This window comes from Apteryx mantelli, chromosome 2 (genome assembly GCF_036417845.1).
Source record: "Apteryx mantelli isolate bAptMan1 chromosome 2, bAptMan1.hap1, whole genome shotgun sequence".
Classification (NCBI taxonomy): domain Eukaryota; kingdom Metazoa; phylum Chordata; class Aves; order Apterygiformes; family Apterygidae; genus Apteryx; species Apteryx mantelli.
Window position 1 is genome coordinate 20478458 of NC_089979.1, and position 25534 is coordinate 20503991.

General features: G+C 35.3%; 1 protein-coding gene across 5 annotated transcripts in view; it reads left to right on the top strand.

Annotated features, from left to right (window-relative positions):
- WWP1 (WW domain containing E3 ubiquitin protein ligase 1) overlaps nucleotides 1-25534 on the top strand; it is a 59797-nt gene that overhangs the window by 9466 nt on the left and 24797 nt on the right. For 3 of the 5 annotated variants that reach the window (XM_067290254.1, XM_067290255.1, XM_013956881.2), the window contains 6 exons: nucleotides 11648-11738; nucleotides 15596-15734; nucleotides 18154-18278; nucleotides 21291-21428; nucleotides 21527-21593; nucleotides 23578-23759. In XM_067290254.1, coding sequence (XP_067146355.1) covers nucleotides 11669-11738; nucleotides 15596-15734; nucleotides 18154-18278; nucleotides 21291-21428; nucleotides 21527-21593; nucleotides 23578-23759 — 721 coding nt within the window. In that variant the 5' untranslated portion in view covers nucleotides 11648-11668. Of the gene's footprint in view, nucleotides 1-5611; nucleotides 5628-11647; nucleotides 11739-15595; nucleotides 15735-18153; nucleotides 18279-21290; nucleotides 21429-21526; nucleotides 21594-23577; nucleotides 23760-25534 lie in introns of those variants that run through there. The other 2 variants (XM_067290256.1, XM_067290257.1) reach the window with 2 other exon arrangements.

The window sequence follows — 25534 nt, forward strand, 5'->3', positions numbered from 1 at the left end:
TTATTGTTATAATATACGTTACCCAAAGTCTTAATATGGAAGTGCGTATGTGTGACTGCAGTCAGATTTTCTGTTTGTGGTGTAGGTATACTAAAAACTGCCCATATTCTGGAGATGTGTTCTAGTATACTACTTTACATTGCTCTTGATGTAAATTTGGCCTTTGAGCCAAGCAGAAAGGATAGCTTTTGAGCTCATGCTGCAGCCCTTTGCTCAGCAGGGCAGGAATTTGGGTCTTTCTCCTCTACATAGCTGTTGATTTTCATGAAACTTGTGGGAACTTCATGTATCAGCAGACATTACTTCTCAGTTAAATTTAACTGAATCTGGTAAAAGGATTCATTTAAAGTGATGGAGATGAAAGGAAGAGAGTGGGAAGAGATAGACAGTTGGACAGTATGAATCATACATGTGATGTTTTCTTGGGAAACCAGGCTAAAAAGGTCTTTGCTGAAGAGCTGCTCATCTCTCCATAAGGCAAAACAGAACAGGTGGACATGTGGCAGTGGAGTCATAGTCTGTGATTTGTTTAGACCTCTTGCATAACATAGTCTGAAAAATATGTTTTGTAAATCTGTGTAATTTTACAACATTTTTTGTTAGATCCTAATATAAGGCTGGTAGTATGCTGTAGATCAATATTGCAGCATCTGAAACAGTACTCAGTGAATGTGCTTGAAAAAGAATACAGAAAGTGGAGTATTTGTAGCTTGGTCTCCATGCCCGTTTCCAGTATGAACGGACTTCTTTGCTTGATGGGGGGAAAAAAATGCATATAGGTTGGCTTAAGAAAGATAAATTTATTATATGAAGAGAAGTGGCAGTTTGCCTTCCAGTTCAAATCTAGGTAGGTCTGCTATAGTGTTTGCAACTTTGAACTTACTAACAAAATATTTGCAGCTTGTCAGGAATGTTGAAATATCTCTGGAGGAGCTGTTAGCTGTCAGGAAGAACGAACGCTTAGATCTTGTCTTGCCAACAAAGCCTTATTGACTTTGAAAAGGAGACTGCTGAACTTGAATTTCTACTAATGTCAAAACAGGTTCTAAGGAAGCCACTGGTATATCCCTAACAGTTTGGGCCACAGGATTGGTGAATGTATATGAAATACTACTCTGTCTCTTACTATTTTGCCTGTTCTGAGGATTCAGTCTGAGAAGTGTGTTGGTGATTTAAAAAAAAAAAAAAAAAAAAAAAAAAATTGAGAACTTTCTCACAGCTTTGTCCTCCTTGGTTTTGTAGAAGTCGGATTTACTATTTAGCATTCTTGGATCCTTTTTCAGTCCTGTCAGCTTCAAGTAAATCCCTGTTTTGAGAATGCTCATAAGCTACTCTTAAATGAAGGACTAAGGGATATTGTCTGCTGAAGATGGTTTTAATAGTGCTCTTGAGTTTAACAGGAAGAAGCAAGGCATTTGGGACAATACGTAGTGAATGTGTTTCATGGGGTGAATGTGGTGCTAAGAGCACTCTCATTGCACCACTGACTTCAAAAAAAGTTTATAGCGTTCAACATTAGCGTAGAATAATCCTACAAACATGAATGTTTTGAAACAGTGCTTAGAACTTTTTCATATCTTCTGTATCTATTTGTTTGTGTAGTTAATACTTACAAGTCTGAATACTGCTACATTTATTGCACTTACTTCTTAGGTAGTAAAGGCTTGCTTGATTTTTCTTTTTTTCTTTTTTTCTTTTTTTTTTTAAACGTGTTTGTTTTTAAACTTGCCAGTGACTTCAGCAGTTCCAATACCTAAGGAATTAGGGAAACTATTAGTAAGTAGAAAAGGAATCTACAGGATTGTTCTCATCCTGGTAAGTAGCTATAACAGAATAGTTATTCTGTTAAATAGTTGAAAGTCGCTTATTTTTCATTTTAATAAATGGTATTCTAGAATTATTGTTAACATGTGAGGTTTTTTTCGTTAAGGTAGAGGCCTGCATTTCACTATCAGTATTTGCTTGACTGAAGTTTAAAACTAGTAGTAGGTGCAATAGCAAATAATTTTATTGTTCAGTAAATGATGGTCTTCTCATTACTATCCTATCCTAGAAGTACTGTGATGTTTCCCTTGTGTGATGAGGAGTAAAACCTATGCTCTTAGCAATACTATTTTAACCAATCAGTGAAATACTTAAACTGATTTCAGTTTTTAGTTTTCTAACCTATTAAACACTGATTTAAGCTACTATTCTTTTTCATTTCAAATATATCTTGTGCCATTTTTTACCTTCAGTTTGGGGCATAGGACTGTAGATTACTTTGTTCTCACATGGGTTCTTAAAGTTAATAATCATTCCTTCCTTGAGCATGCTGTCATAAAGTTATGCCTGGTACTGCTGCAGGTACTTTCTTCTTCATGGTGCATTATTTTAAGATACATCTACAAAAAAATGATGGAGAACATGCAGGGTTCCACTTTTAAATATTTTTTTAATTTGTTACATATGGCTTCACTTGTGCTTCTGTGCTGGATAATTAAAATATTTCCCATAAAAAATCCAAATAATCTAGGTGTGAAAATCAAAGACAAAAATATACATAGCACTGAGAGTTAAATGTAGTAAAGGTGAAAGTAAGGAAAAAATAAAGGGATTAAAAAGCAAGAAGTGGTTGAATTGATGCAGAGGAAAAAAAATATATTTGGAAATTAATACTAACAGCTTGTATCAGGGCAAAAGCAAAACATGAAAAGACAAGGAACTTGAGTTATTTTGCGAATAACAGATAACATTTCAGTGTCGTATAAACAGATTTATTAAGTTAAATTGAAAAAATGCAAACCTTTCAGTGTAGAGCACTCAGATTAGGAAACAAAGGTTAAAGTTGTTTGTATAACTTGGACTTTGCCTTCCTTGTGTATGCCTTATGTGAGTCGCAGATCGCAGGGTTGGTTACTGTTTTTTTCCACTGGACTGTTTCATTCGGTATATGGTATAAGTGAGATGAAACAAGGCCTGTTGCTTAATGATGCCAAAGTAGTCTGTAGTTCTTGCTCTATTTGCCTTAAATTCAGTGAATTTAAAAATGTCAAGGCTTTCTATGTGACATTTCTATATATATTTAAAAAAAAAGCTCATAATCTTTCTCACATTTGCAACTTTTAGTAATTTTAAGGACTTATTGTCTGCATAACTGATTAAAATAAGTTGATTTACAACTAAATATAGCCTTTTTTATACTACTTGCTAGCCAGGAGAATGCATGATGTGAGTGAGGTAATTAGAACATTTGTATAGCTAAAAATATTTTCCTATTTTTCATATTTGTATTTGTGTTCAATTTGGTTCCTTAGGAGTGATGAGTGTAACATAGTGCACACATGAAGGAAACTTTCTAAATGTCTGCAGCTTATCAAAACAAGATTTTGCAACATTTAATTAGATATACCTGAAAACTAGGAATGTAAAACACTGTGTGAGTAATTTATATCCTGGCATCCTACTGAAAGCCTTTGAATCAAAATTAACCAGTAAGTATTTTGATTAAATGTGCAAGATGTCCATGCATAGTGCTTTTCATTGGAATCCTCGGTTCACAGGAGAGGATTTCTTTTTTTTCCTCACACATACTAATAAATCACTGGTTAATAAAACCTAATGCCTTGGCCTCTTAGCTGCGTCCCTACTTCATCACACCTAAAGCAAAGTACCTACTTTGCTTCCCAGTACATTCTTAGTTGCTGTGTGCTTGGCCAGGAAGGAGAATGGAGTTGCTGACCTTTTGAGTAGGCCTGTAACAGTGGCTCTTAAAAGAACCTATATCTTAATTGGAAGAGGACAGATCAAATTTTCCTGAAGTAAACAACATCAGATGGATTTTTATCATCACCATGAAGTAGAAAGTTTAATGTTTTTAAGATAGCCATTTTAAGGCTTTTGAAGGATATTCCTTGTTAGTAAGTAGAGTCTTTCCATTAGTTCTTACAATAGCAAGCATATTTGTGGAGCTTAGGGAAATAAAGCTTTGATTTTAAAGTTTTGTATTTGCCTGAGTGTAAGTGCTATTGTAATTTTAGTTGTTGATGACCAAAGCTGTCTATTTAAGGAGTGTCAAGTCTTAGAAGTTTTTTGGTAGTTACTTGAGGCAAGACAAGAGTTCTAGAAATAATCTTTAGCACCTGTCCTGCTCAGTTTAATAAAGACCAATAACTTTTTGGGCATACATATTCTTCTTCAGATCTGAAACAAAACTGTTGGACTTCAAAGCTGAATGTTAAAGAACAGTAGCTTTGAATTTAGTTAGGTATATACACCAGATAGATACCTAAGAGAGAGATAAGTTACTATCTGTGGAGTAGAAATCATGGTATTTGTGGGAGAAAAGTGATGTGGTGATGGGGGAAAAAAGACAGGTAATTTTTAGGTTGTGAAACATGGAGAGGCTAACAAAGGGAAGGGATATTTATAATGTGCCACAAAACTATCAGTTGAATGCATGATTTCTGATATCTAGTGGAGTAGGTTCCAGCATGAGCAGTACTTTAAGTCACAAGGTTGACTTTTGAAAGTGTCACATGGGCTCCCTTGAACATGAAGACTGAGAGACAGAGATAAGAACTTGTTTGTAAGATATTCTGCTGTGCTGTCTTTTTTTAGTCTGCCTAGGTACATTCAGTATTTGGCATGCTGAATAAATCATAGGAGTGGCATGTTTTGGATTCAGCAATTCTGGTGGTTTTGTTAAGATATTTACTATGTTTGTAGAGATGCTTTAACAGTTCTGCTTTTATTGCTCAGGGATGCCATCTATCTCTTCAGTACAGGAAGGACCACTTGAATTTTTCTGATGATGAGGTTAGGAAAGTTAAGAGGGATGGATCCGGAAAGATTTATTTTGAAGTTAGATCTTCCTCTTAATGCTCCATGTCTTTCATCAGAAGTTTGAGAGTGGGTGGAATTTGATATTCAGGGGCATAAGATCACTGAGGCTTTCTTTATTATTAATAAATGTATGAAAGTGGTCCTTTAGCAGTGTTCCTGTGGCTCCTTCAAAGGTGTGACCTGTCTTTCTAAAGAGTGTCTTTTGAATAAAGGATCTTTTAAGGTTGCTGAGGGATTAGAAATACTTTCTTTGAGTGAATGAGTTGGTGTCTAGGGTCTAGCTCCACATTTCCCAATGTCAAAAGGAGACATCCTTAATTTTTTTAATAATATGGAAATACTGCTCCTCTCTGGAAGGTATACAGCTACGTCAAGCTTTTCTTTTTTTTAAATTCAGTTAATTAGAAATGCATTCAATTTGTTATCACAAAATCAGAAAAAATATTGTCCCTTTCGGTAGAGATATGTGATCAGATTATAGGTAAATTTCACGAGTCTTTGTGTGGACAGTATTCACCTAATAGTGATCCTCCTGGTGCTAACAGTTATCACCATGTTGATGATAAACAGTGAAATAGACCTTCAAATCAGAAGTGCATTGAATAGAAATGCTGGATTTTGTTGGAAGTCTGAGTGGAAGGGAATCAGTTAAGAATCCACTGGCTTCTGGAGTGAGTTCAGTTCTTTGTTCTTTTCTTATTTTTGTTCTTTGTTCTTATTTTTAGAGCAAGAAATTTCTTCCAACATTAGACTTTTTGGTTTCATTGTAGAAGAGTCATGATTTGCTTTTTAAACCTTTGAAGGTAAACTGTTTTTGAGAAGTGAAGAGGAAACATGGAAAGATAAGTTCTGTTTGGTCTGTCAACAATTTCAATACTTTTATAATATGACTTTTCTGTTTTGGATTATTGAATAACTGCTTTTGTATGCTGTTTTAGGCATTGTGCTATCCTAAAAGCTACTGTACTGAAATCTCTAATTCTTATATTTCTGGGTTTACCCCCACTTACTACCAGTAATAGGTGTTATTTCATGCTTTTACATGCTGGCATTTTTGATATTGTGAAAATGCCAATTATTGCAATGCTGTTAAAGATTTTGGACAAGAAATCATTGACTTCAGGAGGCTGTGTCAGAATCTCCATTTACTGATCCCATCTACGATAACTGAACTAATCTTCTGGAATGTGAGGACTGGGAGAGATATTTTTGAGAGACTTTGGAGCCTGCTGTACAGGGTGGCAAAGCAGCTGTGTTCTAGCGTTTTTCAGTAAGGAGATGATTGTCCCGCTGGGTCAGGGAGAGTAGAAAATCATCTGCCTTCCTAGCTCCAGGCCTTCTTTATCCACTGAAGGAACAAGGAGGCTTGCTAACAGCGTTGTCCCATCTTGGGAACAAGAATGTGTATTTGTGGAGGCAGGCGAACACAAAAGGAATAGCTGAAGTGTAGAATGGAAATTAGTATTGTCAATACTGTGGTAGTTTAAATATTGTTCAGTTTTGCATCTAATAGAATTGTGATGGTATTGTGGTAGCTGTATGTATTCCATCACTAAATAATATTGATAAAGGTATGATCATGTCATTAGATAGCTTGTTAATGATCCTAGGCAAACACATTTTTGTTCTTTTCTATTTTAAGGATCTCTTATGTCTAAGATTTCTGATCAAAATAACATGACTTTTTTTTTGTCCATGTTTACATTTTGCAACAAGCAAAAGTGACTTATGTGAATATTGTTATTTTCCCATGACTCCCACAGAACTATTTATCATGTTAAATATCCATAGTTTTAAGGGTTTCAGGTCACTTATCCCCCTGCCTCCTGGTTCCTTCTGTCCTTTCCTGCCTTTTTGCTTTAGGGGAAAAAATCTTGAATACATGAACTTCCTTTAAAAAAAATCACTGAGAAAAGATTTTTCTGCATTTACATGCTTATTTGGAGGATATGGTCAGATACAGGAAAAATAATAATTATTGACAGCATTATGGTGACTGACTTCTTTAGTAAATTGAATGAAAGATGCTAGTGGGGAGATTACTAATATTTAGGCACTTTGCTTGTCTACTTCCTTTGCCCTTGTTGAGTGCATTATACAACTAGACCTCAAATTTTCTTATTCAGGTGTTGGGAATATAGCAAGACTTTTGATTTGCCAGTGGTCATCTGTGGTGTAATCTGTGCTCTTGCTTACTTTTACCTTCCCCCATCAATCATGTTTTATATTTTCTCTACAACAGAAGTGCCAGATCAGCAAGAAAAGAAATCTGTGTTCATTAAAGCACCATCAGTGAGCGCAAATACATTGTGATTCAATTTAACTCATTTTAAATTACAATTATATTTATTTTCTCTTCTGTCTTGTATCAGCTGAAACTGCAGTCAGTTTCAGCCAAGGACACAGTAACTTCCTGAAGTTCTCTATTACAGCTTCATATAAGTATGTGATCTGTCTGGAATTAAAACAGGGAATATTGGCATAGTCCAAACTGACATATGGGGAACTTTTATAAATGTAAATCTATATTGTTCATTCACTTAGCTTTTGGGTGGTTTCTGAGTTCCTGGCAATGTCATTGTTGGTGTTTGTTACAGTGGACTGACCTTGTATAGGTAGTGTGTGTTTGTGTGTAGTCATACTACTGTTTTTGTGATCAAATTTGTCCCATTTTTGTCAGTATAACCAGACAGCTTATATTACATCGTTTCAGGAAAACATCCCTGAAGTTTGCATGAATGTAACATTCAAAATACGCACATTACTACAAGTGCAACAAATTTTAATTTCATCCTCCTGACTTGGAGCTTCTTGGATATTTCCTTGATATTTTTCCCATTTACGAATCTTTTGATTTAAAGTTAGTTTGAAAATTCATGTTACATAACTTTTTGTTTCTGTTTCTGTGTTTTTTTTTTTTTTTTCTTTCTTTTTTCATTGAATACTATGCCAGCCATTCCACTGTCTGGCTAGGAACTTATTTTTGTCCTAATTGACCTGTAGCTACCCAAAGTATTTAAAACTAAAGTAATACTCATTTTATCATATCTGTTATTGTGGTTTATAGATGATTTGTACTCTTTTAGTTGGGGTAGTGGTGATGTATGATGAGGATGGTTCAGAAAGAAGTGCTGTAATAACTATGAACTTCATGTGGCACTTGAGACTGTCCTTCAAATTGTTTTTAGAATGTAGGAATTTCTCGGGGGTCACGGGGACAGTTATGAAATGTAAAGTTGCACATCCCTTTACACCAGTGAAGTTTAGCCTAGATAGTTGAGTGAAGAGCTGTAGCACGCTTCTGCTCAGGAATGTTATAACTGCAGCCTTTGTTGGAATTAATTCCCTGATTTTTGGGAAGAATATAACTACATTGATAGTGAATCTTTCATTTCTGTATGTAATCCTCTTTTTAGGATTATTTAGGAGATAACATCAAAGTCGTTAAGCCCTACTCAACATGTTTAATAACTAAAACCGATCATTTATTTTTCAGTAACAAGAAAAAGGGGTTTAGGACTGTGGAAAAATTATGTGCATAATGCAAGAAAGCAGTAAACGGTGCCCATAAAACATAGTGTTCCTTACCCATTAGAGGTTGGGGCCTGCACCACTGGAAATAAAACTACTGCAGCTTTCAGTGTTTCTTCACTAACTGATTTTTTTTTTCATGTCAGCTTTCTTGCAAATTAGAACAAGAAAATACTAGTATTTTGCTTTTGACATTGTCCCTGGTAGTGGAAAACTTCTCAATCTCCCAGATGAGTATCATCATTTTAATTGCCTCCTGTAATTGCCAGCTCCTCCCCTTCTTCAACCAAATCAAACAACTTGCTTTGATAAAATTTTGGTTATTCTCGGCTCTGCAAACTTAGGTTCTTTGGGCTCATAAAGATGGTAGCCTGCTAGTCCTTGAAACTTCCTTTTTTTTTTTTTTTTTCTTAAGAATTTCCAGTTGCAGAATTTTTATCTTTCTCAGCTTATGAAAAACCGTATTGCTGAGGAGGTGGAGAAGTGATGGTGTAATCCCATCCTAGTGCAGGCCTGTCTGCCCCTCTGCTGTGGGAGTTCTTGGCTGTCCCTGCTAAGTTTCATGGAGTGTGCACATGTGCTTGCTCTCTCTGTTGCACCCTTGTCCCCCTCCAGAAGCCTGAGGTTTTTTGCAAACATTTATATCAACACTATTGTTTTATTTTAATAGCCTTTGTTTTTTTTTCTTCATCCTCCTGATATATTTATAGACAGTGATCAGATCTACTTTGTCTTTGTTGTTGTTAGACTAAATATTTTCTCTACTCTTATCATTGTTTTCATTCTCCCAGTAGTGCTTTTCTGTCCTGTTCTTTTCTTGAATTTATACAAAGTCACTAATACTGTTTTTATCACTATTGGAAACATCTCATTTAATAGATACTATATATATTTTTTTATTATATCTGTAGCTTCTTCATGGTAGTAATTTTTCCGTCAAAGACTGAGGGACTATAACTAAGCTTTGGATTATACTTCTCCTCTTTGGTTGTGTAGCAACATTTGCCACCTTTTATATTTCCAGAACAGCCTTCAGGGAGTAACAGGTGTCCAAATCTCCAGATAAGGTTCTTCATCTTGTACAGCATAACTTTGCTAACTTTTCTTGCTGAAGGCTTTGTTTACCTGGAAAGACCAGTTCAGGTGTGAGTGTGTGACCCAGGCATCAGGCAATTAAGATTTTTTTTTATTTTTGTTTTCTGGGGATACCATAAGTTTAGCTTTTTGGATCTTGAATGAAAATTGCAAACACTGTGATGTGAGCGGGTTCCTCTCTCCTGCCAAAAGAACCAACCTGCATGAGGGCTGATTAGACAACGTGTTAACATTGTTTAAAATGTTAGTAGCTGAGTTTGGTTAGTTACTTATTTAAATAACTGATCAAACTGGTCTGAAGCATCAAATCAACTTTTTTGACATACACTTGCAGAAGAGGTTACTAGAAAAATGATTGATTAATTTTCTCCATTTGACTCACTCAAAGAAAAACTAATGTCCCTCCCTCCCCCCTTAATTCCTAATCAATAAAACAAGGATGGGGAGTTCTACAACTTCTAGTCACCTTGTGTTTCAAAGTTTTAGAAGCAGTCACTTCAACTAATTTACTCTTTTCAGTAAAGCCATTTTGAATACAAAATGTAATATAATGCTTTCTTCATGTATTGTTGATATAGAAATCCCTGTTTAATTAAAAAAAATGCTATTTTTTGCATACCTGCTAATGGCTTATGTTGTTTACAGTCTCCTAAGTTAATACAAATTAGGAGCTACAGTCATTGCTCTGTAAAACTACCTAGATGTACCATATCAGCAAGAATATAAGATTCACTTTTACAGGAGGCAGAAACAGAACACCAGGGCACTGCTGAAGAGGGGTGTATTCATATAACCGTCCCAGAAACACGCAGTCCCTCTGCTAATCACAAGCCTAGCTTTGTGTCATCTCCTTGCTGTGGTGGGATCTTCCTGCCATTGTGGTCGTTTCTCTCCTCCCTCGTGGGGAAAGATACAAAGCTCTGTCATTCATTCTTGCTTTGCTGTTATCTGGACATTGGCAAACCACATGTATGCCAAATCCGTTTAGCAGCTTAGGAGCAGGCAGAGCCAGAAACTCAGGTTAGGGTAGGTGGCATGCCTTGAAGATAAATCAGCAGCTGAAACCTGAAGTCTGAGTAGATTAGGCAATGAACTGTCTACCTGGGGGACTTTGAAACAGGTGTTTTCTTGTTTGTTTTTTGCTTTGGGCATATGAGGACTAGAGCTAAAAAAATTAATAGCTAGTGTTTGAGACCTAAGTAGGTTGAAAAGTAGGGAAAAAAAATAAAAATAATCATTTTGTCAGTGACAAAATTATGCCTAAATTAATTTTTTTCATGTATGGTTATAATTAGATTGCAGATCTTGGTTTCTTGTGAAGAATTTGCATTTACTTGCCACAGAATTAATTGCATGTGTTGCTCCTTTAATGTCTTCCACGTTATTATTGATACCAGTTAAAGTTCACAAAAATAAGTATATGGACACATGTCCAGACTGTGGGAAGTATATTTTAAATGTATGTATTCTTTTCTGGTAAAAGATAGCTGTTTTATAGAAACAGAGAACATGTTTTATTTCTAGCTTTGTCTGAGGTGTGGTAATTTGGGGCGGGGGGGGGGGAGTGATGTTGTGTGCATGTGCTTCGAGTGTGATTGGTTCCCGCAGTTAAGATCAGAGCCACACCATCTTAGACACTGAATGAATGTAAGATAGGGGTGGTCCTTGTAAAGTGCTTGCTATCTCAAGAGATGAAAAGTGACCAGTGGATGAACAACAATGGTATTGAACACTGACTGCAAATCTAGGAACAGAATTCAAATCTTCTTTTTCTGAATCGCTTACCATGCTGCTTGATTGCGTGCTTCTGCAGCAGTCTAATTTTCAAGAATCTAAGCATTTCAGAAATTTTGTTCATCTGAAGCTGCTGGTGCTTAGCACCTCTGAAGTCAGGACCATAAGCATTCCTTCTAGAGATAGGAATATTGATTGTATCACAAATGTAATTTTTCTTACAGTATACAGTTGTTCTAAACTATGTAAATTAACATTTACTCAAGTGCCTTGGCATCCTCAAAAGTAAGATGTGATAAATTTGCAAAGTAATTATTCTTTTAACTGATGTTATGAAGTAATGCATTCTGCCATACTAAGTAATGTTTAGAAACTTGCTGCTTAGCTGAGCATTTTATTTAATATTTGTAACTAACATGCAGAGATAAGTACTTTTTAGTAAGCTACACGTGTATTTTTTTAGGCTAAAGCTACAACTTCTGACATGGCCACAGCCTTACCAAGATCTGATACAAGTAACAACCATAATGGAAGATTACAGATGCAAGTAACAGGCAAGTAGTGATTTTCATCATGGCCATTTTTACAGGGGAATGTGTATTCTAAAAAAAAAAAAAAAAAAAAAAAAAAAAGCAGTTTTTGAAAGTTGTGTGGAAAATAAATCTGTGTAGTTAATATTTTAATTAATAACTTGAATATTATAATTAAAGGTATAACTATAGCATGCAAAGGTGACTTGAAGCTAGGTAGAGCTGATGCAGTGAGTTGGATGACAGGGTTTAATGATCTCTTAAAAAAAATTGCAATACAACATTAAGGGCAAATGTAAGGGACTTCACTTGGGAACAAATAATTAATAGCACGTATTCCATACAGGGAACAGTTGTTACTGAAATTCTACAGAAAAAAGATTGGTGGTTATAGTGAACTGCAAGCTGAAAGTGGGTGCACTATTACAGTGAAGCTAGAGACATACTGGAAGAGATTGCAGAATCTGTTAAGTTTTCAAAAAATGAAGGTCTTTGGTTAGATATCAGGCAAACTTCTGCTGGGAATAGTGTAGGCGATCTGTGTTATCCTTAGGGCAGCAGAATGCACTACATGACCATATAGAATCATTTATGGTGGAAAGGAGTTATGGCGATCTCCTAGTCCAACCTCCTGCTGAAGGCAGGGCTACCTTTGAAGCAGGGTCAGGTTGCTTAGGCTATTGTCCAAACTTCCTGGGCAGCATGTTCTAGTGATAAACCACGTTCTTTATGAAAATGTTTTTCCTTTCATGTGATTGGAATTTCCTGTGTTGCATCTTGTGGTTGTTTCTTTTCTTCCTTTTGCTCTGCTGGCTCTCAATTTGAGGTGGACTTTAGTCATCCTAATATCTGCTGGAAGGGAAATGCAGTGGGGTACATACAATTCCAGAAATTTCTGGTTGTAACAGTGACAATTCTTTTGATAGATTCTGGACAGGCTGAGTAGGTTATGAGCTCTGCTGACTCTGCTATTCATGAATAAAAACTAGCCATGGATGTGATAATCAGTGTCAGCCTTAGCTGCTTTTGCTGTTGGGTGGCAGAGCAGAATAAAGACCTGTTGTAGTCTGAAGAGAAGCAAAATAAATCTAGGTAAACAAGTTAAATAATTACTGAAACACTGCCATAATTAGATAAATGTAAAAATGTTAACAGCGAGTAGTTAGGTGTTTAAGTAAATATGCATACACATATATGCATGTATACATATATATGTATGTATATAGATATTATTTACCATTGATACATAACTTGAACTTTTCCAGGGATCCTGAGAAATCTGGGAACCCTGAAGTAAGAATGAATGCATGACCAAGAATATATTAAGGCTATCTTGAACAAAACTTGGAAAAACATGAGTAAGATACAATGTCTTAAAAAAAAATCTGCATCTGAAGAAGGATACATCATGATGGATGGTCCAAAGATGATCAGGTTATCTGAGAAACTATCTTGGATAGTCCCCACAATGGCTGTTCTATCAAATTAGATATAAGAGGAACCTTCAGTGGGAAAACCAATTAACCTTGTATAGGGATCACATAATGATGATGTAAAGAATCATCAAAATTGATTCTAACTAATAGCATAGGTAGAACCACCTAGATTTGTACATAAAGCTATAATAAACTGAGTTACAGATGCCCCATGTCTTCAGAACTGGGTATGCAGAAGTGATCATTTTGATAACCTGTACTGTTCTGCTACTTAGCAAGTACTCTTGTCTTTTCCTGGCATGTTAACTTCTCTGACTTCAAGAGACCTGGTTTCAGGCATATAAGCTGACAGAAATCTATGCTTTTTTTAGAATTAGTTTCCTGAAGGTTTAGTTCTCTAACCAGTCTTTATTGCAAGATCAGAGGAATGCCAGTGGCAGTACAAGGGAAGAGGTGGGAGGCAGAGGAGTGAGAGACTGGCAATGCTGACCCAGACTGGTTTATGCTCAGGTTAGTTTATACTGTTGTGGAACCTGTACTTATATTTCAAGAACTATATCTGAAAAGCACTTTTACAAAAGAAGCAAGTAGCATTCATCCTTTTTGCAGACAGGGAAATTCATGTCGAGTGGTAAGTGACTTGTTCAGGATTGGATAACATGTTGCCAACAAGTTGTGCCGTCAGTATTTTTTCAAATGTACTTAGTGAGATATCATGTCTTGTCAATTCTCTTTGAAGTCTTCTGCTAATTTTTGTTCATTACTCCTAATTTTTTAAAAAAGATGAAATGATGCTGTTCAGCCCTCATGTTTGGGGACTCAAAATTTCATGACTTAAAATATAATTAGAGAAAAGGGAGAAAATTAGAGAAAAGGGAGAAAATATAATTAGAGAAAAGGGAGAAAATTAAAGGAAAGCTTATATATTATGAATAGATACCTATATTTTAATAAATGTTGCAGTTGCTATTAAAAAGTAAAACATGGAAGAAAAACAAATGTGGAAGAAATAGAGATTGTTGCAGCTTAAAAGATACTGACCAAAATTTCAGATGAAAAAAATATGCCTTGTGTGTGGGATTATAGTTTTAGTTTTTTTACATTTAATTTTTCATTGGTATCAAGGCTGCATTTCTGTTTTATGACACGTGTGGGACTTGGTCTGAAATTTTCAATGTAAGGAAGTGTACATCTTTTAGTGGAAATTAAGTAGAAATGTGTGTCTTATATCTTTAGAATCTTGGATAGTTGCATCTCAATAACCTTTAACTAACTAATGTATACTTTTCAGAATTCTGTAACCTGGAAATATATGGCAGCCTTTTTTTGTCTTCCTTTCAGGCAGTTTATTTAACTCTCACTTACTTTCCTGTATGGTATTTGATATTCCAAAAATAACAGGGAAGGATTAATTCAAGTGGCTGAAAATACTCAGCTTTGCTTTATGTTGAAAGTGAAGGGAAAGAGAATCACACTGAAGTATGGGAGGGATAAGAGAGAAAGCGTAGTCAGCAGGTATGTACAGCTGTGAGTCCATCAATGGTGTCTTCTGAAGCATGTGCCTGAAATAGAATTTAAAATGTTGGCAGTTAGGCTGCTGTTGGTTTTTATAGTAACATTATCAGCTGGGTGAGGAAGTGAGAGAACAACTTATGGGGAGCACTGAGGACTTCACCAGTGATTTGGAGGTAAAAATAGCTTCTTTGGTCACTTGCTGTTTCTTAATTGTTGAAGATTTACACTGTGCTGAAGCTTTAAGTTCATCTACAAAGCACTTTAAACAGGGGAAATGTAACAGTTGATTTTTTTTCTTTTAACAAGCTGATGTGTACAACCACAATGGTAGCATAGGCAAGGAGCTGAAGCTCTGCATACAGGTAGTTGGCTGTGCTATGCAGTGAATGAAATTTTGAACTGTGCCTGAATTGTGTATGCTCCCATATCTACATATAATTTAAAGCACTGTTAAAGCTCCTATTTAAAAAGAGAGCAAAAAAAATCTGCCTGATAGTCTGTCTGATATATCATTCTTAGCCATTTTTCAGTTAAAAGTAAGAAGAGGAGGAAGAATGAGAGAATAAACAAAAAAGAAGCTACAGGAGTTTCAGTATTTTTTTCCTAGAATAGTTGTGCGCTCTCTCTAATCCAGCCTGCAAACAAGTGCTGAAGAGAATATGCCACACTTGTTTTTAACTACCTGATAAAGTATCTTTTTGAAAACAGAAGTTACTATTGTAGCATTGACCTCTTAACGCTTTTTGTGTGCTTGAAACTTTCCTATGTATAGTTCTTAAGATTCAGGTAGGCAGTCGCATATGTTCATCAGAAGTAGAAAAGGTGAGGAATGACATTGCTATGCTATGTTTCATACATTGTGTAGGCAGTACTTTTTCTGTTTTCCAGCAAGAAATGTGCTCTTGTAGATAAAGCAATGCATTTTATTAGTTTCTAGTGCCAAACTGAAACGGAAAAAGAACTGGTTTGGAACAACTTTCTACACGGAATTAACTGCAGATGGGGAAATCAAGAAAACAGCAAAATCAAGTAGTTCTTCAAATCCAAAATGGGATGAACAGCTGACAGTGTAAGTAGACTTTTTTGTTTGTTTGTTTATTTAATACTGTTTATTAACCAGACACTACAGGCAAATACTTGTTAAACTTGTCTGTGTGCGTAGTTTTCTTTGGCTGTTGATAACTACATGCAGACATGATATTTATCTCAAATGAAAATTCTTTTTCAATGCTTATGAGTTTTGAGAGTATTATTTCTTTACAGAGTAGAGTTTTCCATGTATACAGTTGGATACGCATGGTAAGAAGAGAAGGAATATATATATATAAAACTAAGAGAAGAAAGATAAATAACTTTTCATATACAGCTAAATATTTTTGTTTGCACTGTGGACCTTTCAAGTTTAAGATCCTTCTCTAGGAGATGTTACTAATGTAACCACATCAATTTCAACTTTAAAAGGAAAAAAAAATTCTCGGCTTGATAAGTCATAGTTCTGAGAAGGGTCACTTTTTCCTTTAAATTTCCTGATGAAGGGGGATACAGTCATAAGAACCATTTACTGCTATATGACCATGTAACTTATCCTAATATTTGAATTGTTTATTGTGGTTGTGTATTAAGTGTACTACAGGTGCAGATATACCTGGATTTCATTCCATGAAGAACTGGCAAATCTTGCACTGTTTAATTGGCTTGAATGCATTATTTGACAAAAACAAGATAATATTGCTTCAGAATTGGCCCTAGAAACAGCATAGCCGCTTTAATGTGGCACTGAGCATGGCCAAGTACTTCTTACAGCATCTGACCTACCTTTGTGCAGTAAACAACTTCGTTATTCCACACCTGGTTCCTATATATAACCGTGCTGGAGAAAGGGAAGTAGTACAGCATACCCAGCTTTGGGGAATTATCTGCTTGGGACCACTGATACTAACTAGCTCCAAATCCGGGCTGAAGCAGTTAGGCTGTTTCTGTGCCACACTTCTTAAATGCTTCAGGTTTAGTAGAACTTAATACCCCTTTGCAATATTGCAGAAGTGAATAATAGAGTCTTGGGCCTGACAATCATTTCTGGGAGTCGTTCTAGCACAAACACAGAACTATCATTATATTTGTAGAGTTGCTGTTGAGAAGACAGGTTAGATTTGGCAGAATAATTGGTGAGCTGATAGGAATGAGGTAATTTGCCAACCACACTACTACCAAACACACTTATTCTATCATCAGTATTATTTAGGGCTTGCCCCTTAAATAAGGTATTCTGGTACCCTCTTACTCTGAGTATTGGAATGGTATCATTGCTTCAGTTGCCCCATCTATTTGAGGATAAGTGAACTGTTTCTTACCAGCTTCCCCTGAGCTGTATAGGACTTCATGAGTACCAGTATTAATTTCTCTGTGTGTGTGTATGTATGCATGCATGTAGGGGTTTTTTCATGTAAAACTGGTCTTTTAAAAGGCTTCAATTAGCATGCAGCCTATTCAGAATTCAAAAGCGTATTTGCTCATTGATTTGAGCAAAAATGGTCCACATTGTCTAACACCTTCAAGTGACTATAAAGCTGGCTTTGTTGATGGGAAAAACTGCTCTCGGCAATGCTGATATAACCTTCTATTTCCAAAGTGTTTTGATGGATATGTAGCATTGGACTTCTTGCAGAACCATGATTCTCCTCCTTTTCTCACAGTCAGAAACACTCTTGCTGTAATAGACCCTATACTACAAAACTTATTCTCCAGGACCTAACATAGTTTCTTGTTCTCCTTCTTGAGCTAGGGAAAGATCATTGCTAAAAGTTATCACAGCATTACTGTAAATGGTTCCATTATCTTGCTGCTTCCCTCCAGTTTTTACTTCAGCTTCATCATTTGATATTTTTTTCCCCCCCTCTGATTTCTGTGAGTATGCATTATGGGTGTATATGCATCTGTTGATTCATAAATAATGTTTTATCAACACTTTCATGATAGGCACCTAATAAGTAGATTCCTCCTACTTGCAGGCAACTGATTGGTTGCTTTTTTTTTTTCTTTTGGTAAATATTTGGTATTTTATTTTACTTTTGTCTATCACTAGAAAGCATACCTACTGCCTCCTTGTTCACCCCCCTGAATAATGCAAGTTTGTAGTTAGAATTTTGAATTAGGGAGGAATAAGGATAATATATTTTTTTAAACAAAACGATGTGTTGCATAACTGAGATTTGAGCTTACTGTAGGTTACTCTGATGTTCCCAAGATTCCTTATACTATTTTAGTAATACAATTCAAGTTTGATCTTGAGACTAAGTATAAATGTTACAGTGTTTACAGTCCTTTAAAAAAAAAAAAATCCCCCTTGCAGTACAAAAACTTTTTTCAGTTAATTAGTATCAAGAATACAATAAATATGAGAAAGTGAATTGAGATCAAATATTCCTAATAACAAAAATGAATACTTTAAAAATCTGTATATATTTTTTAAAAATGTATTTTATATGCAGGAATGTGACTCCACAGACTACGCTGGAATTTAGAGTGTGGAGCCATCACACTTTAAAAGCAGATGCTTTATTAGGAAGAGCCACTGTAGACTTGAGACAAGCTTTGGAAATACACAATAGAAAATGTAAGTTATCATGAAGGATATTTTGAGTGAAGTAAAACTATTATTACTAATCTGTATGTCAAAACTGGCAACCAGACTACTAACTACACATGTTATTACAACTGACTTTCAGTTGCTGTCTTTAATTTTCTCTTCCGGACATGTCTAATTGTGCTGTAGAGAGCAATTTAAATGTAACAATGGAATATAGCAATATTGAAACAAATGCTAGAGTATGAGTTATTGCAAATTAAGTAAAATTGGAAGTGATTAAATATAATCTTCTATGACATACTAATTTCTAATTTGCTAAAAGATCTGTTTTAGACTTAATAAAAAGAAGTCTAAACTTTCTGAAAAAGTGTCTACATCATTTTTCATGTTTTGCTTCTGTGGAATCATTAGCAGAAAGGCTGGATATTGTCCTCTCCTACTTCAGCTGCCCAGAGAGCAGTAGGATCCATTAATGGATGAAACAATTGAGAACTTCCTTTTAGTACATTAGTGATTACTGTGTTCTACATACTTTCTAATTTTAATTCTCTTTAATAGAATTAAAACAGATGATCTAATTTTGCTTTTCTAAATTTTTTCATTGATACAATACAATGGTGAATCCACACTTTAAATTCCACTTCAGAGTGGCACTAGAATTCCAGCTAAACCATTCTCTGACCTTTCTCACAAGCTAGATAGAGCACAAAGCTAAGAACTCTAATTGGGGTGGTGGGGGAAAGGAGACTTAAAAAAAAAAAAAAAAAGAAGAGTTCTGATTCTTACAAAAAATTGAAACAGAAATCCAAAATCAAGTGGAATTTCTTCAGCAGTATTACAGATTCTGCCCTAGATTCTATTGTAAAGGGGAAAAAGTACTTACTCTCTGAAAATGGGAAGAAAAAAAAAAAGAGAATTCTCTGAATTTTAGAAATACTTCATAATGCGGTAAAATATTGTCTAAAAGGGTCCTGTAGTGTCAGGACTGATATTTAAATTCTTTTTAACAGAATAAAAAAAGTAATAGTACTTTCTCTACATTTCACATTACTGAAATTTTATGCTTTAACTGTATTAGAAGAAACAGCATGGTAAAAATAATAGCAGTCTAACATAATAGTTAATATTTTATAGCTGTAGATCTGGGTGGTGTAGGATCCAACAACTTGACAAATTCTTTCAGGGGATGGTTGACTGAGTTAGCTGTAGATTTCACGAAAGGTAATTGGGGTGCAGTGCTTCCCGTTTGGGCAAGGTAGCGGTTTGACACACACTGGATTCTTCAGTTGTTCTGTGGTAGAAGCAGCTGATCTGCATTCTTCAGTGGTTCAGTTACTGATGTCTAAGCTAGTAGGCAGCACTTAAAAGGCTCTTTACTGAGAAAAGTGTAAAGTGGAAGTCCTCTAAATGCAGAAACCTTAGAATTAGTGCTGTTAATTTTTCCTACTAACTAGCACCACTAATGACTTGCTGTTCACAGCCATCCCAACTTTTCTGCCACCTCAGTTGGAGTACAGCCAGCTGTTGATCTTCTTTTGGGAGGGAACTTTTTAAAATAGTAAATGGCATACCAATCATCCTTTGCAGAAATGATGATTTGCAAATATGTTGCAGTTTAACAGCTCTATTGTAGACTAGTTCCTTCTCTCTCTTTCGGGTGGTATAATTGCCTAAAATGCAGATTTCTAAATCAATAACTTTATAATAGATTGAGGATAACTTTCATATATATATTTTTGGCAACTTTGTGTTTGCTCTAGTGATTTATGGTACTGTGAAATCCATCCTAATTTAGCAGTAGGTAAATTAAGTACTGCTGGTAAGTACTGCTCCACTATACTTTTGGATCTGCTCTTTAACTTTAAAGGTTATAGTTATTGACCTTAACATCTTGGAGTATTTGGCAATAGCTCATGGTAGCATTCCCTGTTTTTGTGTTTATTTTTCATTTATGATTCTAGATAAGAATGAAAAAAATAAGGAAATTCTAGTTTAATGCCCAGTGAGTTTTAACTTTAGCTTGGAATACTATCATATGGAGAGGAATATGGTGCATATCTTGAAAAATTAAACCTGTGACCACAAATACTAAAAGGTTTTAATCGTTTTAACCTGACTAATGTAACCTCATAGCTTGCTGTGTTTGGATTTCTGACATGTAGGTTTAAATGCTGTGTTAGTAGCACTTGATTTAGAGAGGATTATGTAACATCCACAACATGCTTAGTTCTGGATTGTGTATGTCTGTCTATGTATTTGTGTATTGCTTATCTGTCATGTAGAATTATTTTACTGAACCATGTACACTTTTTTTTTTTGTAGGTACTATAATATCTTAAAATACAGAGTTTGTTTTGGTGATAGTAGTTTCTGATTTTGGTTATTTGAGGTATCCTCTCTGTTAATGTTTAATCCTCTGAGCTGGGATCTATGAAAATGCTTGTAAGGATTTACTAAAAATTATTTACAAAAAAAATTAGGAAGTTCTCTATGCAGTCTTTGTATTTACTTCTTCCACAGATTGCTGTTCTTCCTAGTTGTCTCTTAGTTTTGGAAGGGGATATGAGAAATGAACACAAGCTCTGGTTTTAGTATAAGGCTTACTGTGACTTGTAAAGCATAATATTTGGATGTGTAATTCAGAAGTTGTTTGACTTTAAGCCTTCTGGTGTTATGTAAGTAGTACATGATTTCAAAAGGGCTTAGTGGAAACAGCAAACCTGGAAAATCTATAGCAATGCAGTACTGAAACTGTATGGCTCCTGTGCATACATATAGAATATACTATGAAAATGAACAATTTATTTTTATAATAAACTGTACTTTTACACACAGCTGGTATAAATTCACACAGCTCCTTAGTGACTGCTGTGTTGATTTGAATCATCTGAGTGTCTCATGCTCAGCTTTGTACAACTAAATTAATATGTATCATATTTTTGTGTTGAAAAGTTCCCCCCCCCATGTTTCTTAGAATTTAATCTTTCCTTTACTCCTTCTCTCCTTCTCTCCCTTTGCCCTCTCCAACTGCATTTTTAGTGGAGAAGGTGAAAGAACAGTTGAAACTATCTCTGGAAAACAAGAGTGGCATGGTGCAAACAGGTGAACTGACAGTTGTGCTAGATGGTTTGGTTGTTGAACAAGAATCTCTTACAAATCTCAGTTCACCAGCAACCAGTAAGTCAAATTCAAAAAAATAAGTTTTTAATGTTTTGATTAAAATTTTAAACAGATGTAATAGAGTATTTCTGTTGAATTTGTTTCTTCCTGTTCAGTAGAAGTTCAGCAGAATGGTGAGGCTGTACATGAAAACAGAGATGCTTCGGCAAGAAGTACCTCCAGGTTGGAATTTATTTTTGTATTCTAGACTATATGACGTATACTAGCAACTGCGTCAGTTAAATTGTGTTTTTCTTTTTCTTTTTTTTTTTTTTTTCGGAGGGGATAGATTTTGACTGTCAAGCCCTAAATTATAATACCATAGGTTTTGGAAATAATGCTTGTATAATAATTAGATAATTTAGCTTGACAGGATTATATTTACAACTCTGTCCTTCCTCTCCTGTTAGAGCTTGATCTCCAGTAGTTTATGATTTGCCTCTTGGATATGTAGCACTCTAAACATAAAAATTCATCTGACTGGAAATCTGTTAAGTGCTACAACAGAGATGAGTGGAGAAGTGATTCAATGTGGTTTTGTGTCCCTACTCCACTTGTTTTCCTCTGCTGTTTAAGAGCCATTTCTATGCATTTCTACCAACTTCTTACAATATACCATCTGAATGTAAGGAAGAAGAAAGAATGTAAATGACTTCCCCCCTCAACCGGTTCCTTTTTAAGGTCTTGATCAGGAAGTTGTTGAACAGACTTGCATTGACTTTAGACCATTGACCAGCTCAGAGAGTGCCTGGAGAGAAGTAGGAGTAGATTGTTTGTCCCCTCACCACCAGTAAAGGAGTCAAGTAGATCAACATTCAGATCAATTTAATGTTACTGGCCCACTTGGTTACCTTGCAGTGAACCTCTTTCCTTTTGAGTTCTTGGCATGGGATGCAGTGAAATAGCATACAGCTGCTATGTGTTTGAGTGACAGGGACACGTTTGTCCTTGTACACTCTACTTCCTTCTTTTCTTGAAGGTGTGGAGGTTTGTCCCTATAATCCCATGGGTGCACAATATTAGGGAATGAGGATAAAAAGTTATTTCTCCCTTGTTTTCTTTGGAAGGCTTTGTCACTACTCACAATTATTTCAAAAAGCTTCAAATGCACCTGCATAGTCTTTTGAAACATTAGTAGCCATCATTTGTTTCCATTCAACTATTGTTGCTCCAGGAGTGACTTATATTGGGATCCTGCTCTTGATGCCGATATCTTGATTAAAAATCTTCCATATAACTATCTAGCAGTTTTGCTTTACAATTTTAAAATTAAACAGATGAAGAAAAGTTTTCAGGTAGTTTCTGTGCGTGTCTTTAGGAAGAAAATCAGGTTTGTAGTGTAAAATTGCAAAAGGATATTTTAATTCTCTGTTAATACTATTTCTTTGGAGTTGTTTAGGGTGGCATGGAAATGCTGTTTTTTCTTTTCCCACTCTGAAAAGTGGAATTGCTAGCATTCTCCCATTTTTTTGACATCTGTTTAACTTCTGCCTTAATAAATCTCTTTGCTTTTTAGCCATTGCTTCTTGAAATGATGGGGAGTTGGCATCAAACTTAAGTTTTACAATATGTGACTCTGTCTCATGGGTGGCTTTAAGCATTTTGGGATAGATAAAGGTTAAAAACAGTAAAACTGGACAGGGCTTAGCATTCACAGGCCCTTATGCTACTTCTGCTTCCGTGTGGCCTTATAAACACAGAACTGCCTGTGTACATCTGTACACATAAAGTCACATCCTGCCTATGCTTAGAGAAGCTCCTTGTATTTTCCTTTTACTGAGGGAGAGTTTTGTTACTCCCTTAAGTTATTACTAGAATAATTTTTGCAGATATGACAAACAAAATCAATTGTTCCACTTGCTTAACAAGAGAAAAGTTTTCCTTTTGGTAGCTGCTGCTTTGGAAGGGTCACTAAGGCGGTTTGGAAGATGTGGCAGACTAATCAGTCTGCTTGACTCAATTTTAATATGTCATTACAAATAAAAGATGAAGTGAAAATGGAAAAACTTGGCTATTATCTAGATCTCCAAACGTGGTATTATAAACTGCTGTGAATTTACTTCAGTTTCTGTATTTGAATCTTTAGGATATTTTAGTGTGGGATTTGGTTTAGTTGCATTACTGTTTAATATGTTGTAATCTAAAATGAATTTTTATTTCTGCCAAGATCTGCTTGTGACATTTCTAATGGGCTAGACAATCAAGTACCTTCAAACTCTGTAGCACAGAATGCATTCTGTATAGAAGCTGTTAATGGAGACAGCACACCATCTCCTACTCACCTTGCAGCCAGACCCAAAAATACACCAGTACCAAAACCACTTGCAGCTCAACCTGTCAACAGCACTGGTAAGAATGGGAGAGTTAAGAAACCATGTTCCATAAGGCTTTGTGTCTACTTGAAAGAATCTGAAGTAGAGCTTTTTCTGTACATTTCTGTTAGATTTCAGAATTACTGGCAGGATGTTTCTGGGCTTGAACTTCTAATCTTGTACTTCCACTTCTATGAATTTTTCTGGAGTTTTTTCCATTTTTAAGTGCATTAGCTTTTCCTATTTTCTTCATCAGAGAAGAGAACTGATGAGAGAGATATAAAGCATCCAAAACATCCATTACTGTGTACCAGGTGACTAAATCATATTACTGGCTGTCTGGAGGAAAAATCAAATTCTCTTTTTTGTCTCACTTCAAAAAAAAAAAAAAAAAAAAAGTGAAATTAAGTTCTTTCTTAGTACGAAAGAAGGAAGTACTCTCCTCACAAAATAGTTTCTAGCACAAATCTTGGAAAAACAGTGATAAAAACTCTGAGACTTTGGAGTCAAATTTCTTTCACAATTAATTTGAATAACTGTAGTTACGTTTATTTTGACATTAGATAAAGCTGCTTTCTAGTGCTGTCAGGGAACCATAGTGTTCTGAGTTGAAATGTGTTGTAGACTCTCCTAGCCTTTCATTTTTTTCAGAAGGTATACTGTTTCAAAACAAATACTGGCAAATATTAAATTTTATTTTTGTTTTAAGCACAAAGTGTTGATATTGATTATGATTACAAGTAATGTTCAGTATAGCAAAGTAAGTAAGAAAATATTTTCCTTTTTTTATTGTTGTTTCTTTGACAGAACTTTCAATCTAACCATGATTATGTTTAAGCTCTTTCTGTCTTTTCTCAGCTGTTTGAGAGGGATTACAGTGATAGAGAAAACATGTACCCTTAAAGAGAAATAGGCAAGCTCTTAATAAAAAGAGAACGGAGATTGTCAAACTTTTTGTAATGGAATGGGAAATGTGGGAATGGGAGGAAGATGGCAGGAACAATTATAAACTTTAAAAGGTAATAATTAAATTAGGCTGAAGCTTTTCTGAAGCTTTTCTCTATTTAGAGAATTTGAATTTGATTCCTCTCTACTTTCAGTTGAAGGCCAAAGGGCATATACTTTATTTAGGCTTGCTCCCATTTTTCTTTATCACTGAGATCCATTTCAAGTCTGTAGGATAGGGAAGCTGCAAAAATAATTGGTTTGTTCAAATACTAATATAGGTGGAATCTTCACTGAGTTTGCACTAACCCACTATTATCACAGTTTTCAACTACTGTACGTATTTATGGGGATTTTTTGAGGCATAGAACGGGTCTCCAGCATTTGTTGATGACACCCATTTTTTTCCACTGTTGTGCCTAGCAATATTGTAATTTCATGTGATGCTGCCAGTATTGCTTTTTTCAATCTAATTGGTAAGTTAATCAGCTGATGTAAAGTTTTATAGATCTGTTTTGGAGATCATCTTACTAAAAGAGCTGATGATTTGTCACTGCTATTTTGCTTCTAACTTCACTGTGTAATCCCATTCACTTTTTCATGTGGATAAATTGAAATTTTCCTTTTTTAAATGAGAGCTGAAATTTCTCTTCAGTTGGCATTTTTTTGCATTTAAATAAATGTTCCTAATTAAAACAGGAGTGTGAAGAAACTGAGCAGATTGTCTGTAGTTACAATTAAAAAAAAAAATACTATGCTTTATATTTGCTTGAAATAATCTACAAAGTGTGAGCTGGATGTAGTAATGTATTGTCCTGGAACAGTTGTGTTTAAAAAGCAATTTTTTTACAGACCTTACAGATCTGC